The 19,879-nt window shown below is 39.8% G+C and overlaps 7 protein-coding genes across 7 annotated transcripts; 5 read left to right on the top strand and 2 right to left on the bottom strand.

The window, feature by feature from the left end:
* Positions 1-1,396: 1,396 nt before the first annotated feature.
* I206_103404 (uncharacterized protein) lies at positions 1,397-2,957 on the top strand (the record flags this gene model as incomplete). The annotated part of the gene is made up of 10 exons (XM_019153362.1): positions 1,397-1,523; positions 1,577-1,618; positions 1,677-1,729; positions 1,791-2,058; positions 2,130-2,215; positions 2,276-2,356; positions 2,413-2,512; positions 2,574-2,642; positions 2,693-2,858; positions 2,918-2,957. 10 exons carry the CDS (start codon positions 1,397-1,399, stop codon positions 2,955-2,957), a joined length of 1,032 nt encoding a protein of 343 aa, XP_019013523.1.
* A 553-nt stretch (positions 2,958-3,510) lies between these two features.
* On the top strand, positions 3,511-5,951 carry I206_103403 (uncharacterized protein; the record flags this gene model as incomplete). Its single annotated transcript, XM_070202757.1, has 2 exons — positions 3,511-5,866; positions 5,929-5,951. 2 exons carry the CDS (start codon positions 3,511-3,513, stop codon positions 5,949-5,951), a joined length of 2,379 nt encoding a protein of 792 aa, XP_070058858.1.
* A 114-nt stretch (positions 5,952-6,065) lies between these two features.
* Positions 6,066-9,336, bottom strand: I206_103402 (uncharacterized protein; the record flags this gene model as incomplete). The annotated part of the gene is made up of 9 exons (XM_019153364.1): positions 6,066-6,105; positions 6,175-6,542; positions 6,608-6,997; positions 7,047-7,445; positions 7,505-8,392; positions 8,449-8,514; positions 8,567-8,959; positions 9,013-9,093; positions 9,145-9,336. 9 exons carry the CDS (start codon positions 9,334-9,336, stop codon positions 6,066-6,068), a joined length of 2,817 nt encoding a protein of 938 aa, XP_019013525.1.
* Positions 9,337-9,696: 360 nt separating this feature from the next.
* I206_103401 (uncharacterized protein) lies at positions 9,697-13,133 on the top strand (the record flags this gene model as incomplete). The annotated part of the gene is made up of 15 exons (XM_070202756.1): positions 9,697-9,776; positions 9,827-9,913; positions 9,974-10,075; positions 10,135-10,278; positions 10,335-10,461; positions 10,522-10,608; positions 10,668-10,748; positions 10,806-11,048; positions 11,103-11,387; positions 11,439-11,723; positions 11,772-12,420; positions 12,481-12,570; positions 12,632-12,876; positions 12,937-13,049; positions 13,112-13,133. The coding sequence occupies 15 exons, from the start codon at positions 9,697-9,699 to the stop codon at positions 13,131-13,133; spliced, it is 2,640 nt and encodes an 879-aa protein (XP_070058857.1).
* A 442-nt stretch (positions 13,134-13,575) lies between these two features.
* On the top strand, positions 13,576-15,061 carry I206_103400 (uncharacterized protein; the record flags this gene model as incomplete). Its single annotated transcript, XM_019153366.1, has 6 exons — positions 13,576-13,801; positions 13,920-13,954; positions 14,020-14,104; positions 14,239-14,375; positions 14,449-14,587; positions 14,652-15,061. The coding sequence occupies 6 exons, from the start codon at positions 13,576-13,578 to the stop codon at positions 15,059-15,061; spliced, it is 1,032 nt and encodes a 343-aa protein (XP_019013527.1).
* Positions 15,062-15,320: 259 nt separating this feature from the next.
* I206_103399 (RING-box protein 1A) lies at positions 15,321-16,084 on the bottom strand (the record flags this gene model as incomplete). Its single annotated transcript, XM_070202755.1, has 8 exons — positions 15,321-15,354; positions 15,421-15,436; positions 15,499-15,547; positions 15,604-15,632; positions 15,691-15,729; positions 15,814-15,864; positions 15,919-15,946; positions 16,007-16,084. 8 exons carry the CDS (start codon positions 16,082-16,084, stop codon positions 15,321-15,323), a joined length of 324 nt encoding a protein of 107 aa, XP_070058856.1.
* Positions 16,085-17,843: 1,759 nt separating this feature from the next.
* Positions 17,844-19,112, top strand: I206_103398 (uncharacterized protein; the record flags this gene model as incomplete). Its single annotated transcript, XM_070202754.1, has 6 exons — positions 17,844-17,909; positions 17,999-18,066; positions 18,127-18,352; positions 18,416-18,495; positions 18,550-18,685; positions 18,741-19,112. The coding sequence occupies 6 exons, from the start codon at positions 17,844-17,846 to the stop codon at positions 19,110-19,112; spliced, it is 948 nt and encodes a 315-aa protein (XP_070058855.1).
* Between the last annotated feature and the right edge of the window lie 767 nt (positions 19,113-19,879).

The following is a 19,879-nucleotide window of genomic DNA, read 5'->3' as shown; positions in this document are numbered from 1 at the left end:
CAGGTTATGTGACCTTCAATGACTTGAGTATTTGTTCAATTTTAGTTGATAGATAATTCACCTTTGTCGGTTTCCGAGTCGAGGGAGAAATGATTATTCAAACACAGGTGCGATTGGGCGTCTTCTCCTGCTGAGAGATGGAGTATATATACAAGGAATGTTCTACATGAACGAATACAAATATAATATAACATGAGTTGAGATATCAACTTAAACCTCAATGAGTCGAGGAAACTCGTATCTATCGTGTGATCGGTCATTGAAAAAATAAGAATTTTGTCATTACCTGGCATATTTTGGCGATTTAACCGAGCCTAAATTAGCTTTTAACAGTCCGTCATCATTTGCCAAGGATCTATTGTTCTATTTTCATCGCTTGATTTCAAGCTTTTCCGTCGCAAAGCTAATTATACCTAGATGAAATTCGCGAAGGTACCAAATTGTACTCATGCATAAATACTACCGCTATACCAGGATATCCAAATCCACCCGGATGGTTCAGCAGGAACATGAGAGGGAAAATGAAAGAGGTCTTATCCACAATCGCACTCTTACTATGTATTCTAAATAATAAGTATTGTGTCATAATTCGTCTCCTACTAAGGGCTGGCCTTTAACTCAAGAGTCATGAAGAACAATAATGTTTGATCACACGTAATTTCAAAAAGGTGATTCGCATTGTACTTATATTATCGGCTAATTCACCTTCCAAATGGTACTCTTCATCAATCAATATATTCCTGCTTTTAGAAAGGCAAAGCAGAATATTGAAATTGACAAGCTTGATCAGAGCTTGTACATGTAAAGTGACTTGCTTTAAATGCAATTGATGATCAATCAAATATCATGTTCGTCCATGATTGAACTTCAACTAACGGTAGTCGAATTTTCGTCCTATCATATATTCACAGAATCACAGTGATTCTGAAACAAATGTAATGATACCGCTAAGTCAGCCCATTCTGGGATGCATCCTTAAAGTAGAAGCGCTCTGAAATGGAATATATACCTTAAAAGAGGTCCATGCTGAATATATGAAGGGTATGTATAGTACAGTACAGTGAATCTATGAACACGGGGGGCTCGCGTGGTAATCACACGTGGTCAAATTGTATTCTGTTTTATTGTTTTATTTGGTTTTTATGGGACGATGAAAGTGTCTGTTAAATCAGGGTCCTATTTGTAAACAAAAAAGTCAAAGCGCGTAACAGAAAAGGAAACCATCCCATCCATCGTTCGATAGAATAGCCTTTTGATAGGTCTTATAACATATCATCAACTACATTCTTTAATCTGTTAACTCTCTTTCTTATCGCCTTACTTCAACAGTACTACTCAAAGTGAGATATATTGCTCTTTCCAGACAAAAGTCGCAGACTAACTTACCATTGCTCAGATGCCTGCCGACGCTCGTTCCGCTGACCGTGTTTCAAACTACAACAAATTCTGGGAACAGAAATCTGCCAATGATAACGAGTCCCACAGAGCCAACCGATTAGACCAATATACAGAGGTTGTCAATGGTTAGTAGTCGTCTCTCAGTATAATCTGGTTTATCGATTGACACTGGCATTAGGATATTACGATGGTGCTACCGAGCTTTACGAGTATGGATGGGGTAAGTTAGCTGTAAAGATATATATTCATTTTGTGGTAGCTGACAATGATCTGTTTAGCTGAGTCTTTCCACTTTTGTCGATTTTATAAGGGAGAAGGTTTCCTTCAAGCTGTAAGTAGATGATGTCGCTCTGTCAGGCGCATGAACGGAAACTTAATTATGAACGTTTCAGCTTGCCCGACACGAACACTACCTTGCGTCAATGATGCACCTCAAACCTGGTATGAGAGTATTAGATGTAGGATGTGGTATCGGTGGACCAGCTAGAGAAATTTCAAGATTCTCTGACGCTACCATTGTTGGATTGAACAATAATGATTTCCAAATTGGTCGAGCTACCAATAAAACTAAAAAAGCAGGTTTGAGTGATAAAGTCTCTTTCGTCAAAGGTGATTTCATGAAATTGAGTGAACAATTTGGCGAGAACTCTTTCGATGCTGGTAAGTCATACATCTTATCCTTGATCCTGCGCAAAACAGAGGATGTGCGTTAACGGCGTAAACCTGAACAGTTTACGCTATTGAAGCTACTTGTCACGCACCTAATTTCGAGGGTATATACGGAGAGATTTTCAAAGTGCTCAAGCCAGGAGGTGTTGTGAGTATCAGCTGCCAGCTTGACATGATGGAGCGCTTAGCTGATGTAACGCATCTGCAGTTCGGTGTCTACGAATGGTGTATGACCGACGAATGGGACCCATCGAACCCTAAGCATAAGGAAATTGCCCATGGTATTGAGGTGAGCTAGAATCGTCGAATTGCCGCTGGGAAGGAAGGATTAACGTATATGTGCAGGTCGGAGATGGTATCCCAGAAATGAGAAACTTGACCGCTGCTAGAAACGCCTTGAAGACTGTTGGATTCGAAATTGAACACGAGGAGGATCTTGCCGACCGTGAGTTTGTACCATAAAGTGGAAATACTTTTCCGCTGACCGAATACTCATCACGCGATAGGAGGAGACGTTGTACCATGGTACTACCCTCTAGAGGGTGACATCTGGAAAGCTCAAACTGTCTGGGATAGTGAGTATCTTCTGCTTGGACAATCAATTCAGTACTGATTAGCGCCTTAGTGTTCACCTGTTGGAGAACCAGTAAGATGGGTATCTTTGTCACTCAAAATGCTGTATGGGCGCTTGAGAAAGTCGGATTCGTACCAAAAGGTACACATAGTGTCGGAGAGTCACTCGTTGTTGCTGCCAATGCTCTTGTCGCTGGTGGAAGAACCAAGCTCTTCACGTGAGTACAGCCGCATGATCATTCTCGTCTCTCATAGCTGACTGAGCAATAATTCTAAGTCCAATGGCTTTGTGGATTTCTCGAAAACCTGCCAACTAGATGGGCTGTATAGAATAATACATTACATTTCGCTATTTCGTGTGGATCATCCGGAGTCTGGGGGACATTTTCGTACACATACGCATCTACCTTCATTTCGTTAAATCATGCATCATACCCCTAGACATCAAATCCGACTAACATTACGATTTATATTGATTTACTACAACGTTCTCACGCTAAACGTACAGATGGGCTGTGGCTTGATCTGCAAGTTACAATGCTGGCTGGACGCGAAAAATGATTGATAATCAGAAATATCTGAATGGACTCGATCAAATAAGTGAGACAACCGAACTAGGAGGCTGATAGTCATACAATTGAATTACATCAACAACCAATTTAATGTCGGTAAACCAGAGGTAAGATTCAGATTCGCAAGGAGATCTAACAAGATACATACATACTAATCACGCTAAAACATTTCGATTATTTATTTTTCGTCTTTTCGCTTTGGTTTACATGTTGTATCTCTTTGTTTACTCCAGATTTAATTTATTGACTGTCTTTTTTTCTTTATTTTGTGGGAGTTGGAGTTGAAACGTTTGACGACATGTCCAATTACAACGATTCTTCTATCACCATAAACAATTTGATACAAAATCGAGCCAACGCAATTTCTTCTATACCATTTTCACAAACTATTACAACATTTACAAATAATAACACATTTTATAATCAAGAATTTAGTTCTCCATCTTCATTAATACCTCCTTCAAATATGGAAATATCACCTACAACTTCTTCACCTTCTTTATATTCTAGAACAGGTCACAATCAATTTTCACCTAGAAATCAAATGATAAATTCGTCAAAAAAATTACAAATTTTATCTGAAACAAATGATATTTATTATAATTATATTGGGAAAAATAATAATATAAATAAAGGTAATATATATTCTAGAATTTCTGAAAATGAAAATGATCAAGATGATAATTTAGAAGATGATATAGAAGAAGAAGAAGAAGAAGATCCAAGAAGAATGTCAATGGTTGGTGGACCAAAAGTTAGAAAATATACAAAAGTACCATGGGAAGAAGAAGATAATACTAAATGGGAAATGATTCATCAAAGAATACCTTCAAATAATACATCTCAATGTACAATAAAAAGTTCAAATCTTAATTTAAATTTAGGTGCAACTATAGTTGGATCAGCAGATATGTTTAGTGGATTTAGTAAACATGCTAATAAAGTAATTAATGCTGTTTCTCAATCTACTAATAATTCAATTTCCAAATCAAGAGATCGAGATCGAGATCAAAGAAATGATATCAATACAAATATGAATATATTAGATCAAGATATATCATATACAAAACGTAATTTAGCTCAAATATTAGGTGTTTCACCTTTTTCAAATGTTAATGTCAATACAAATACAAATGAAAAATATCTTATACCTTCTAATTCTGGAATAAATTTATCAAGTAATCCAATTTCATCATCATCATCATCGTGTACTACATCATCGTCATCATCATCAAATTCTTCAACAATTTCAGAAGATAGAAATTTACCTTTAACTCCTAGATTGAAGAGTAATTCTTCTTATTCAAAAAATAATAATTCTCCTACATTAACTTTTCAAACTTTTACAAATTCTCAAATTCGAGAAGGATCTGTACATAATAATCGTATAGAAACATATCATGAAACTGAAGAATATTTATTTTCAAAAACCTCAATTGGGAAATCAAATTCACCATCAAATACAATTAAAAATACATGTTTAACACCTAATAATTTGATAAATAAAAATGATAGACCACTTATAAATTCAGGTTCACCAGGATTTGGTTTAATCACTTTAGAAGCAGCTCAAGAAAGAGAAAGACTTAAATACAAATCACAACAACAAAGTATGAATTTAACTCGATCTATATCTGGTATTATTATTGAAAATAAAAGACCTTTAACTCAAATTTCAATTCCACCTATTCCTGATGAAATACCAATTAATCAATTAAGACCTATTACATCATGTAGTATTTCTTCTTCTTCACCTTTATATTTAAATGAAAATAGAAATGGAAATGGAAATAAAATAAAAAGTAAAAAATCAGGTATAATGCGTTTATTCAATAACAACAATAATTCAAATACGAATAAATTAGAAAAATCAAATATTAATATACCTCCTTTACCTATTGGAATGATAACTCCATCAAATTTAAAAAATAAAGAAATTGGTAGATCTTCAATTTGGTCTAATACGAATGAAAATAATAATTTAAATAGTGAAAGTGCTGTTTGGCCAACTCCATCTGGATTAAAATTTTCAACATCTTTTAAAAAACTTAATAACAATAGTAACAATAATAAATTAAATAACAATATCGAAGATTCTTTGAATGATTTAAGACAAGATGAAAATGAAAAATTAGAAATTAAACATAAATTAGAATTAAGACCAATTAGTATGAATTTTTCAAGTAGATTACCCGTTGATTATTTAGTAACTTGTTCAGGTAAACCAAATTTATTAAATATCAAAAATCAAAATGATTCTGAATTTTTAATTGAAAATAATCAAACAATTATAAATAATTCAATAAACAAAACTTTAATAAATCATGAAATTTCAATAAACCAAAATCAAAATCACAATCAAAATCAAAATCAAAATCAAAATCAAAATCAAAATCAAGATTTTAAAGAAGAACAATTAATAAATGAAAAATTAAAAGAAAAATTGAAAAATAATCAAAAAATTTGGAAAATAAAACAAAGTGAATTTGAATCACAAATACGTGAATTGAAAGATCAATTAATTCAATTAAATTCAAAATCTTCTTCTTCTTCTTCTTCTTCTTCAAATTTTATTGATAATGAATGTGAAAAATGTGGATGTAAATGTAAAATTGATAATAATAATTTTTTAATTCCTAATAAAGATGGAAATGGTAAAAAACTTATTGATAGAGCTAGAGTAAAAACTGCAGGTGCTAGGGTGTATTTGGTTCAGGAAGTCTATATGAATGGGAATAGAATTTCTTTTTTAGTATAAATGCGATATATTCCAATATTATTCGTGCGGAAATTGTAAAAATATACATATAAGATTGTTATTCATGTATAAAGTAAATTACATTCTAACGAACCTTAACCTCTACCTGCACGTTTTCTCTCTCTTTGTTTTTCCCTAAATTATTAACCAAAAAATCAATTTCTCATCACATGTTACTTATATTAATGTAAAAGTATAACTCACCTTTCCATTTCTTTTTCTTCAGCTCTTTCAACATTCAAACTACCTTCAACTTTTTTCATTCTATTATTATATTCTTTATCTTTTTCAGCTTGTTCACGAGCTTTTTCACCTGCCAAAAATCTATTATCTTTTCTAAGTTCTCTAATTGCACCTTTTCTTTCTTTCTTATATAATGCTTTTAATTTTGATGTAGCATTTCTTTCAACATCTGGATCATATCTTTTATCAGGTGCAAAGTTTTCTTCGAATTTAGGTGCATAAGATGCAATTGGAATTGGTTTATGTGATTGTAATGTTAAAGGTCTTCTAGATGCTTTTGAATGTTTTAATGAACGTATCAAAGAATTATAGGTTGATGCGTGTATTGTCTATGATTCCAAAATCAGCTCCCGACCACATGGTAACTTACGTTGATATGCATGATATTACTCACCTTTAGCTCTTGAGATAATTTGGCCACTCGTGATCCCTCAATGACTTTAGTGAGAGGTTCGATAATTTCGATAAAAGCTTCTAATGAGGAGTATAGCGTAGCAAAAGTTTGAGATAGCTTGAAAGCTACCACGAGTAGGTCTACCTTGGTTTGTTCTACTTGCTCCGATGATAGGTCGGCATGAGCGGAATTAATCGCTTCAGGGAGATTGACTGGTTGTTTTGGTACAGCAGTCGCACTAGAATCAACATATAAATTGACATCGTTGGCTTTCGAATCTGGGTATGTGGTGTTTACTTCAAAACCTTTTCGTCTGGGTAAGAGGGAGAGAATGGATGATGCAACGAAATTAACCGCTTCAGGCAAAATTCGATTTGATAGCGATTCGTACTGGAGCGACAGTTAGCTGGATGCTCGCAATCAGCACTCAATAACTTACCTGGGATAAGATTGAGCATAAAAATAAACCAGAAGCCAAATCTGAAGTAGATCTTATCCTACTTTGACCCAAATACTGACCCATAAGAAGTACAGCCGGAGCGACGACAGGATGCGAGAAATCACTGGTAGACCAGATTGATCCGATCAGACGAAGCAGAACAAGTTCAGGACAGCCTGGAAATGTTTTTGAAGTTTTTTGTGAGGGACCTTTCGCCAATCCTCTTGTCAGATTCTTTTGCATGAGTTTCAGCTTGTCAACAAAGTGACTTGCAGCTGTGATCGCGTTAAGTTTGACCAGGGCGACGACATGAGGAGTGAGAGCAGAAATGAGCTCAAATGGAGGAACAGGTCGAGAAGCAAGTATGAGTATGTAGTCCATTAGAACACCAAGGAATTCCTAAGTAGGCAGTGTCAATAGAATGTCTGACCACCATGAGAGAAAGACCTTGAGCTCACCTGCAGTTTCTCCTTGTTTCCCGCAGCCAGACTAGGATGATGCAAAGCCCGTATACGTTGTACCACAATGGGCAGAGCAGAATCCTCAAGATCTTCCATTATATCTTCAAATTCTTCTATGCTGGTTGGGCACGGGAAGGTGAACGGTATTTCTTTGGTCTTTTCGCCTCGCGCTGCTTTCTTGCCCTTGCTTTTCTTGACTATGACTTCTTCGAGCTCGTCATCACCGGCCTCGACAAGTTCCGGTATATCTTCGTCATCAAGATCTTCAATATCTGATCCCATTTCACTATCTTCGTCATCTTCCATTTCGTCGTCGTCTTCATCTTCGCCGTCTTCGTCCTCTTCATGTTCCTCTTCGCTGTCGTCCTCTTCGACATCATCATCAGCCTCTTGATCTGAGGGGACAGACAATTTTTCGATATCTTCCAGAGTTACACCCGGACCAAGCAGATCATCTTCCACATAATCATCTCCCAAATCATCCGCATCAGGCTTTTTACCATCTGTCTTTCTCTTCTTCCTAGAGCCTTCACCGTCTTCATCATCGCTAACACTCTCTCCCCTCATTCGTCTTAATCGCTTAGCTTCAGCTTTTTCCAATATTTCTTTCTCTTCCAAAGCTAACTCTTCTTCCGTCTTTGTGCGATTTTTGGGTTTGGCTCTAGAGTCAAAAGCCAAACTTCTAACCACTTGATCATAGTCTACATCTTCCTCTGGGATCGCAGCTTTAGCAGCGGAAGCGGATTGTCGAGAGGTACTGGCAAAATTTGAGGCTGCTGGACCCGCAGGTGCACTTTCTTCTAATAATGCTCGAAGATCATCAAGATCATCATCAAGAGCATCTCGCAACTCATCGTCGGCTTCTTTCTCTTGTTGCCTTTCATACTATCACAAGGAGCCGAGATCAGCTGAGTAGGAGATTACGAAGAGGATTGACTGACCTTGTGAGCTTTACTCTTTGCGATAATCTCATTCATGACTTCCGCTTTACTCTTCTTCCTCTCATGCTATGCGATACATCAGCCAGCTGCATACAGTAATGTAGAGTCTGATACTCACCAATTCTTCCTCGTCTTCTTCACCGTCAAATCCACCGAAATGAACTTTATTGACGGTCCGCCTATCCACTCGTCCCTTGTCATTATCATCGTCATCATCGTTCTCACCAAACCCTTGAGCATCGAAATCATCTCCTGGTAAGTCCATTACGCTTCTTCCTCCATGTGTGAGTCCACCAAGAGCAAAACCCTCATCAAATCCATCAAGACCATTATCTTCATCTTCAATGTTGAACAGACCCTTCTTTCCTTGTCCCCTTTGTCTTTCTCTTGTATATCTTTCTAACATTCGATCTTCAAGTGATAAAGATGGATCATTTTCACCGAATCTTCGGTCTCGGAATGTACCTGTATGATCACGCAGTTGATGTTCCGGTAACAAACTTTTCTTTCGCTGCAATTACGTTTCAGCGATGGTATTTTGGAGACTCTGAACAGCCGACTTACCTGTTCCAAACCAGCTTGTTTACTTGAACTTGGTCGCCCGGTAACACCTTTGAGATTCCTTCCCCCAACATCATGTTTAACCTTTCACTAGGCTCAGCTAAAGTCTACTCTCACTCTTCAACGCTGACTCACTTTGGTCTCTCGCTCATCGAACTTATTCAGACTCCTCCTGATCTCTTCCAATCTATCATTCTTCTTGGCTCGATCAATCTCCCTAGCACCCCCTTTCTTATATGCTTTTTTGTCCTTTTTAGAATAGCTCTTATTGTTGAGCCCAGCTGTACTCAGAGCAGCTTTCAGCTGCGATAATTGTGATGGTGCCATCTTGCGGAATTGCGATATGGAATTTTCCGCTCAAGCTATTTCGATAGAGAGAGATATAGCATCTAAAAGCTGTAAGAACCAAATTAACCTACAACTCTTCTGCTTTCAACTTTTGTACCGGAGATACGAGACTACTCCGCGTCTCCCTTGATTAGTCGGAGATAGCCGCTTCCTAGTTCAATGTTGACGTATTACACAAGGTGAGTGGTTTGTTGCGAATATACATGTACTGACTACTCCTTGATACCTTTACTTCTCAACAGTCCGACATACCTTCGCCAAGAGTCATAGATAATCATGTATCTGGGGGAGCGAACGAGTCTATGAATGAGAGAACCGGAATCATAGAAGCAGCAGAATATGCAAGTAGATTCCTCAAGGGATAAGGATTATTCCTTTGCGAGATTATGTGATCTCAAATCACACGTAACGTTAAAAATGTGAGCATAGCATGCGTATCGAGACTTCATCAGCTAAATCGTCCACACAGCACGTCACTCGAGGGCAATATCCCCCGAAGATCATACACCGACTCGCTGAAAGACTCTGATTTGCTACATGCAGGCTTACAACATGAGTAAGCTATCCCTTCTCCTGGCTACGCCTCACCAAAATTCACTGCTGAACCTCGAATCAGCGGACCCTCCGACCTCTATATCACATGTCAGCTGTGGGCGAATGGTATTCAATACACTCTTCCTTTTCGTACATCATGGAAGGACTTCCCCAGAGGCTACACGTAAGTCTTATACAGTCCGCTCAAGACCGAACTAACGGCTTAACGTATGTTGAGTATAGCTGGAACCAAACCATTATCTTACCAATAACATATCCCTCTTTACTCATAAACTCCCAATTAGCATTCACAATATGGGACTGTCATGGTGCTGGAAAACCTGTCCCTGTCGGAGGAACTACAATGAGCCTTTTCACGACAAAGCGGTAAATTCAACCCTATCTAGCTGTTTGCTCTGAGGCTGATCGTTTCTCTTTCTCAGAACGCTAAAGCGCGGACAGCAACGTTTGTATGTGCATCGAGGTGTAGAAGCGGACGCTAAGGCAAATACAAGTACGCCTAGTGAACTGATTGGTGAACCAGAGGATGAAATGGGTCGATTGGAACGAGTAAGATCCATTCGTGCATCATAGAGCAATTTGCAGCAGTAAGCTGATTCATAAGTCTAGTTGGTCAAAGACTTCGATCGCGGTGATATCGTCAAAATAGACTGGCTAGACAGAATAGCATTCAGACAGATAGAGAAGGCGCACGCTGTAAGCTGTACGGGATCCGATGCCGAGGTGATAGAGCAGCTGACCAGGAACGCATGTAGGCTGAATCAAGCAAGTCAGACAAGCTATATCTGTATGTTGACCTGCCGAAATTCGACTTTCCGGTTGTTTACTCAGAACAAGTAAGCCGTTCCGATAAAATGATAGTCCTGTGCTTGACTAATGAGCTGCCATCACAGGAAAGCTCCATTCCCCTACCTCCCGCTCCCATGCCTCACCCAGCTCCGCAAACCCAGCAACAACTCTCTGGTGTGCCCCCTCATTTGCTCTCATCCGATCCGTATCTATGGCGTACGTATGATCCTGATGCATGGAGGGAGAACCCGGTGGAGATCAAACATAGGAAATTGTTGCGTAGTCAAAGGCTGGGCGACGAAGGGAGAGATCTCAAACCTGGACCAGCGGAACGTGATCGATTAAATGTGAGGGAAGCTGTTCCCTTTTCTATCTTGCATCTGATTTTTCTTCTATCGCAGGAGATATTCCGACTACCACCAACTGCATCTCTATCTGCGCTCGACAAAGACTTATTATGGAAATTCCGCTTCTCTCTCTTCCGATCACCTCGGTCACTCACCAAATTCTTGAAATGCGTTACATGGACCGATCCCGTGGAAGCAAAACAAGCGGTTGAAAAACTTCTACCATTATGGGGACAGGAAGTGGGCATGGATGATGCGCTGGAACTGCTCGGACCAGGATTCACGGATAAGAGAGTCAGAGCTTTCGCTGTGAAAAGGCTCGAGAGAGCAGATGACGAGGTGAGGTTGTGCCCATAATACAAGTGGACATGTCAGCTGACCCTCTGATAGGAACTCTTGTTATATCTATTGCAACTGGTGCAAGCTCTCAAATTTGACTTGATGACCTCAATGGCAGAGTCGATGAGAGGAACTCGTCATAGGAAGCGAGATGCTACCGCCAAATCAGATGAAGGAGATAGCGGTCTATCGAAATTCCTGATTGACCGGAGCACTGCCAATCCCGTGCTGGGAACTAGCTTTCATTGGTACCTCATGATCGAATGCGATGCCAGTCAGCCTGCAGGCAAGATGTATGCCAAAGTCGCATTTACCTTCCAAACGAGATTATCGGAGGTGAGTCAAGGGAGTGTCAATCAAGCATTTGAGCTGACATGTATTCAGACACCGGAGGGAATTGCTCAGCGCGATATCCTGAAACGGCAAGGTCAGCTTGTCGAAGCTTTGTCCGCCAGATCCAAGGAGATCCGAAGTTCGAAAGATTCCCGTTCAAAGAAGATTGAGAAGCTAAAAACGTTTCTTGGCGACCCAAAGCATAATTTATCACCTCTTCCTCTAGCACTCCCATTACCTCTGAATGCTAGAGTTTCTGTCACATCGGTCACGGCTGACAAGTCATCAGTATTCAAGTCAAACCTACTGCCATTGCTCATATGGTTCGAAACGACAGATTTTACTCGGCAAACCGATGACGAGTCGCCGGAAACTCCCATCAGTATCACGCCAGATTATCCTATCATTTTCAAAAACGGAGATGACCTCAGACAAGATCAATTGGTCATACAGCTTTTCACCCTGATGGATAGGTTATTGAGAAAGGAGAATCTGGATCTGAAACTTAGTCCATACAGCGTTTTGGCCACCTCAAAGGTAGAAGGTATGGTCCAATTTGTACCTTCCAAGAGCCTGGCAGCGATCATGGCGGAATTTGGAAGTTTGCAGAATTATCTGAGACAAGAACATGCGGATGATGGGGCTTTGGGTAGTTATGGGATCGAGACAGGAGTTATGGATACGTTTGTCAGAAGTTGTGGTGGGTCTTTTTCGGACTGTCCATTGGCAGCTTGTTAATCTGTGGTTCCCATGATGGCAGCTGGATACTCGGTACTTACTTATGTGCTCGGAGTCGGCGATAGACATCTGGACAATCTCATGTTAGCGCCGGATGGGCACTTCTTCCACGGTCAGTCACTTTGTGATTTGCCATCTGTGAAGGCAGCTGACATATATTGTTTACCCCGCAGTCGACTTTGGCTACATACTCGGACGTGATCCAAAGCCGTACCCTCCACCAGTCAAAGTATGCAAAGAAATGGTGGACGCAATGGGTGGAACCCAATCTGCACATTATGCTAGATTTCAAAGTCTTTGCTATACTGCTTTCATAGGATTAAGGAAAAACGCCAATTTGATACTGAATTTAGTAGCTTTGATGGTTGATGCTGGGATTCAAGATATACAGTCAGAACCGGACAAAGCTGTATGGAAGGTGAGCTGCCGAATCGTGAGCCGACCTAGGTGAAGTAGCTCATATACCGCCATTTGACAGGTTCAAGAAAAGTTTATGCTTGACCTTTCCGAAGAAGATGCTATAAAGCAATTCGAAGCTTTGCTAAATGACACTTCATATCTCACTATGATGTTTGATAGAATACATGATCTGTCAGTCGCTGTCAAATTATGGCTGAGTGGACACAAAGAAGCTGACAGCTACAAAATTATAGGGCGCAATATCTTCGTGATTGATTCAGTCAAAATCGCTCGAGGGCGATACAGAGATTAGCTTACAATTATATCCTGCATGACGAGATACCCATATTTCTACTCCTTCGCCTCGCGTATTATCACGGTTTTCACTTTGTACTACGAATGCATATGAAGGGGCGATGTATATTATGCAGTGATGCCGATTTGGTTTTAGTTCGTTCGGCACGATTTTTGTTTTTACCCCATGAAAGTCAGGCACGATAACATCTCAAAAAAAAAGTTGGGGGAACGCTTTGAGCAGTTACAACAAACGTTCATTTGCTTTGTCTGTCATTTGCAGCCAAACATTGTATTTTCACCACAATTTTGTGATTTTGTCAGCCAGGAGTAGGACAGAGGCTTGTTGGTCGAAAACGGGAGTGATCAAATTGAAGCACCGAGAGATCTTGGCATAGTTGTCCAGGCAACAAAAGAAACAACAATGGCTCGACCAGCTACTTTCGCTTCTGCATTAACTTTATCAACTATCGCTTTAGCTTCTCGGGCATATCTAAGGTTGACAACTAAGAAATACGAAGTGAATGGATTACCAATTTTGTTAGATGCTTTGAGGATACCACATGATGGGAAAGGTAAAGGAAAAGCTATAGAAGGTTTAGAAATCGATGGAGATACTTCACAATTAAGTAGGAGAGGAATCGTTACCTGTAAGTTGGATTCGATCCTCCATAAATGTATAGAATCAAGTCAAACCACATGTGTTAAGAAAGGGTATCTTAGACCTCTATTGTCCAAGCTAAAGCTGATGTTACAACTTGACTATAGTGTGTAATCATAATTCAGTATGCGATGATCCAATGGTAAGTCAGCTGAAATATCGCTCCCTGAAATATTAAGCTCATAGTGTAATACGATATTCGTTCAGATGTGGTCACTTATGCCTTTATCAAATTATTTTCCATTTGCTACCCCTTCTCATACGTGCAGGAATTCTAGGTGGACATTAGGAGGTAAGATATTCTTCATGTTCTCCAGCCTACTCTAACATATAATCTACTATTGACTCAACTTCTCACTGCCTACTTGCATCTTGTTTTCTCTCGTGCTCGAAAATTCATAGCTGATAACTATTTCCATCATATAGCATCAGATGTACTATTCACAAAACCATTACATTCCAAATTCTTCGATTTAGGTCAAGTGATAGAAACGCATCGAGGTGGAGGCATATTTCAACCTGCAGTAGATCGTGCTGTCAAACTGTTACAAGATGGTAGTTGGGTAAGTCCAATCGTATCGTTTTGTCAATGAGTTTTCGTCGTTTGACGACATTGACATTGTTTGATATCTGTAGATACATATATTTCCAGAAGGAAAGGTAAATCAAGAACCGACTAATCCGAAAGGGGGTTTATTCAGATTTAAATGGGGTATAGGTAGAATTATAATGGATTCAAAAGTTATGCCCGAGATAATACCAATATGGATTTCTGGTAAATACACATTTGCATTTCTTACTCAATTTCATTAATTAGGGCTGATTAATATGTATATTAGGTTTTGATCAATTATTAGACGAAAGGAGAGGTTGGCCTAAACCTGTACCTCGACCTGGAGCGAAAATCAGTATAACAGTTGGAAAACCTTTAACATCTCGAATAGAACCTTTAGTCAAAGCATGGCGAGAAATGGCAGAAAAAGAAGTTGGAACAGTTGGTATTGGTGGAGAATGGAATCAAGAAATTGAAAAGAATGATTCAAAATTGCTAGGAAATGTTGGAAATGTACAAAGAGAAATTAGGAGTAAAGGTGATCTATCTGAAGGAAAAGAGAGAGATGTAAGAATCAAGATTACTGATACTTTACAAGCTGGATTGGCTGAATTGGGAAGGATGATTGAAGAGAAAGAAGGTAGATTTGAGCAAGGTTTATGGTCTCAATCAACCCCAGTTCTTAAATCGGAATAGAGCGATTACTCATATAGACATAGATCAATAATCTAGTATAATTAGCATTATTATACCCCAGTCATGATACAAATGGCATATCTGCAAAATTATGTCTCGTCACGGAAAACCTCACTCTGCACTGCAGGCTTTCGTTTTCGAAGCATTCAGGGATCACTGAGTCTATCATACATGGGGTTTTTGGTCATAGGATATACAATGTCTGTGCCGTTATGCGAGAATAGGAGGGGTTGAGTGAGGTAAGGAGGATGAGATGAGCTTAACGACCGTATTTTTGGAGCTCCCATTGTCGGCTATGCGGTAAGAAGGTCAGCTGGCTACATTGCGCTCTAAGGGCGAGGAAACTTCATCTAGCTCACTTATCAAGAGGACAAACTGGAACGAAGCGGAAAACGCATCAGCTACGCACTGAATGACCAAGCGAAAGCCAAACCTACCATGTCGTGTTTTCAGCCATCGAGAAATGCAGTGGAAGTGGAAAGCGTGCTAAAATCAGAATTGGTCAGATGTTATTCTTGAGTATTATATTGAAGAATACGAACATTACAAATACCCCACGCAACCGTACAGCCTGTAAAAACTCGTGATGTCAGCTCGAATTCATCGAGATTCACTCAGAGATAGCGTACCTTCGTTATCCGCCCCTTGATTCGCTTGACATTCGATACCTTTTAGGTTGAAACGTTAGCTCGGCGCTCCGGCATCGGTACCGATTGAGAATGGTAGTTATGAGAACTATATTTAAAACTTACAAAGATCCATAATATGGTTTCTACAGATTGCACAATTGTCGACGACAATGTCTGATTGCAATTGTTAGTTACAGCAGTGATGTCAGTGTAATAAGCTTAGCTTACCCCATGCCCATAATGCTACAGCATTCCACTTGATGATATGCACGTCAGCCTATGGTCAAGATCTGACTACATCAAACAGCTGCCTCACCTTCTTGACTTCAAATCTCGGTTTCTTGTCGTCGCCCTTAACGACTGCAGTTGCGGGCGTCGGTGTATCTACGTCCATCTTGGCAATCTTCTCTTCGCCGTTTCTTCTTTCGACTATTGCAACAAATAAGCTGAGCTGAATAAAAGGCAGAAGGAATATGCAATTGAATATCAAATAAGAGTAAGTACCTCGAAGGTTGCGTTTCGGTCATGCATTGTTCATCCATCGGATGGATGGACATCCTCAAGCGGACCCCTCCACCATAAAATGAGCCATGCTCGCGACACGTTGTCAATTAAGTGGCAAAGTGGCAACGCTTATCTTCCTCCACCTTTCTCGTTCGCTCGTGCGCGTCCGCGGTAAATTACTATGCTAGCGATCTCTTAACGACTGATCACGGAGGACAAATTAAGTTTATGATATACTTACTCATACGCAACAGAAAAGAAAGCTACTCCACACAAGTCGTCCAAGAATGGTCATGGGAATGTTAGACGTAAGTCGGCTTCTTCTGAAAATCAAGTGACAACCAAAACCTAAACCATAGAACTATGTAAAAAGAGATTCAGCTTTCCAAAGTCACATTACTACTCAGTCACACTCCGGCATCGTATGGATGGTTCCCGTGATATTTAATTCTATCGTTCGCTTGTTACTTTGATTGCCGAAATCTTCTTGTGCCCGCGTTGGGCGCGAAAGTACGTCTCATCCGCCTTCCCGTTTCGTATTGGATTGATCATGAATTCGGACCGACCCGCCGGCAAGTCATTATAGGAGGAAGTTGCATTAACATTACTGCTTTTGCTTGATGTATCAATCTGGACTCTTAAACCCTACTTACATTTGCTTCGTTGGTACGGTACGGAGCATATCTGTGAATTAGCAACGAGTGAAGCATAAAGGGTATTAAGGGGACTGATGATCGGCAGGAACGAGCCGGTATGACTTTTCCCTTAATTCCTAAAACAACAATTTCAGTTATCGACTAAAAATTGTGTTTTAGCGAGTTGTCCGTGTGATATACGCCCTGCGTAAAGGACTGTTTGTAAGAATCGAAGGGACCAAAAGGTCTGATTCGCGAGAATGCAAATACCTCTTACTCGAAGTCAAAACATATCGCTTACAGGTAACGGCTATTACTCGCTTCTTGTCGAGCAAATGAGCGTGCCACACATGAGCTGCCTTTCAATGTATACTTTTCGCAGCCTCAAGCTGAATTCCATCGGGTCTTCATGCTGGTCTGCTCCCTTCTTAGCATCATCTGCAGTATCTTTCCATTTGGGCAATAACAAATTTTATCGACTAAAAATCCATCGGTCAAATCCTACGAGGCAAATAACAAGCTTAAACGCGTTGTGAAGCTGATTCCAACGCTTTTTGAAGAAGATTTACGGTATTCGAATATTTCCCTTAAAATCTCAGGCCAAGGCTAGATTTTTAGGAATGACCGTCCTGATTGACATTTGATTTTCCCTCAATCAATAGGTCAGCCCCACTATTGTTGTCAGAAAATCACCGCGAGTAAATCCGACCTGCTGTCAGGATCTGGACCTTGTGCATATGATCCTTAGAAGAAAATTGGAAAGGTAAGCAAGCACGTAATTAGTCACATTCAGTCTCCGCTGAATTTCGGTATAGCCGGAACGATAGGAACCGATGATTTCCGTTTTTCTGGACTCTCAATCGACGAGCTGAATTCACTCTGACGCAAAAATGGATCTCATATAGTATATAAGTAAGATTAATCACAAGTCGTAAGAAGTGCAGTCCCCTCGACAAATATGTTCATATCCACTACAGAGCTTGAGGATCCTCATTATATCCGGTGATTAACGAGATGCACGAAAACAAATCACTCGAAAATGCTTTCGCGACTGTTGGAGCTGTACTTTGGACTGTACAAGTGAGTCTTTTCACATCGCATACATCACTCCAGGAGCTGAATTGATTCCCATTTATGAGTAAGAATGACTAAAGAAGATTTTCCCACAGGCTTTCCCCCAATTATATAAATCCTTTCGAACTAAATCCACAAAAGGCGTATCACCACAACTGATGATGTGCGTATATGGATCTGCTATGTTTGAGAATGTCTGTTGATGAGAATCGTCATGCGATAGTATCTGGGCTCTCTCTTCTTTATTCTTTTGCGTGTACACCGTAGTCCGGAAATTGGCTATACCAGCAATTGTTCAAATACACTTCTCTCTAATAGTATTCTCCTCTTCATGGGTGCAATGCTTGTACTATGGAAGCGGATACTCGCTTATGAGATCTCTCTTGTTTGGTACCCTTTGGGCTATTATTTGTATTGGATTTGAGGCAGCAAGTATTATTGGGCTCCTCGTGAGTGATTCAAACAAGTGAAGAACCGAAAAGACCGAGATCTTAAGCTCATATCCTATTCAGGTAGCTCAAAGACATGACATCACGATTCCAGCTCAGGTCTACGGCTACATGTCTTCAATAACTTGTGTAATCGGTTTGTTGTAAGTCGGCACAGCCGTTGTCTATTTCAGTCGCTTATCCCTCTTCATGAACAGACCCCAATATTATGAAATCTACAAGGAAAAAGAAGTAACCGGTCTATCTTATCCTTTTGTTTGCACTAACGCAATGGGCGGTATATTCTACATGATCAGTCTATTCTTTAGACCCTCATTGGATATCTCAGCTATGGTGAGTTAATCCTTTCGATGCAGCCGACTCTTGCTTATTCAAGCCGTTTCTGCAGGTTATCTATGTCTTGTCAGCGGTCATGATGCTCCTCGTCGTCATTCTAGCTTTGATACTCAATCCTCGAGCAGCTAAGAAGAGAAAGCTGGAAAGAATCACTACCACAACTACAGCTACAATTGACCCTCAATCGATACTACCAAGCAATTTCGATCTCGAGGAAATACGTTTCAAATCACCAATACGAAATCATGATCCAGATTACTTTTCCGATTCCGAATGTGAAAGTGGTCCTTGCACTCCGACTGGTCTGTTGCCTCATCACGAGGTGCCTATTCTAGACTACGGTGCGAAAATTACAGCAGATTTAGAATTACAGCAAGAAGTTCCGTTTTCAGGATATGACGCTAAACCAGAAGAAGAAGTATAAACGAGTCATAAATCATAGTAACATTTCTCTCTCCAACGATATACGATAATCGCCTTATAATCAGATCTCATCGCTATTTTCTCCGCTTTATGTTACACGAACAAATCTCCGCCCTCTCATTTGACATTCTATTTGCAACCCTGTCGCAGTTTGAGCCTTCCAATTACCCATAGACACCTGTTCCCGAAAATATAGTCTCATCGCATTCATTCATGTTGACTTTTGATCAATTCTTACCGAAAAATCAATCTGTCCTACGGCATACGCTCAATGGCCCAATTTGTACATATGCTCATAAGGCAAATAATGTCAACGGATATCCAATAGCAATCGATTGTATGCCGTTCAGTAGGTGACCGATCGCAGGATTTGACAATTGTGTGCTTACTTGATTTCCCCGGAAAATTTGTTTGATGATGCCAAATATGCTTACGGACCTAATGATGTGCCTCAGATCAAAAGGAATGGAGACGCAGGTTTTAGTGACAGCTGACGCTTGATCAGCGGACTACCCCTTGAGTTTGGGATTTGATTAAATGATTTACTTCTCACGATTCGGCTAAACGGGACTCAAAGGAATGGATGTGATCGGCTGACTAAGCGATATGTACTCATGTTAGAAGAAAAAATGAAATTATGCCACACAAGTATTTGGAATACTTAGATTTACCAAGGAAGCTGGATTGGTAATACCTGATAGAACTTACTGTAATTGGTGTATAAATACCTTTCAGGATTCTCATCAATGGAATGATAGGAATACCTTT

This window comes from Kwoniella pini, chromosome 4 (assembly GCF_000512605.2).
Source record: "Kwoniella pini CBS 10737 chromosome 4, complete sequence".
NCBI lineage: Eukaryota > Fungi > Basidiomycota > Tremellomycetes > Tremellales > Cryptococcaceae > Kwoniella > Kwoniella pini.
The sequence above is the reverse complement of the archived record's forward strand: the minus strand, read 5'-3'. Positions and strand labels throughout refer to the sequence as shown.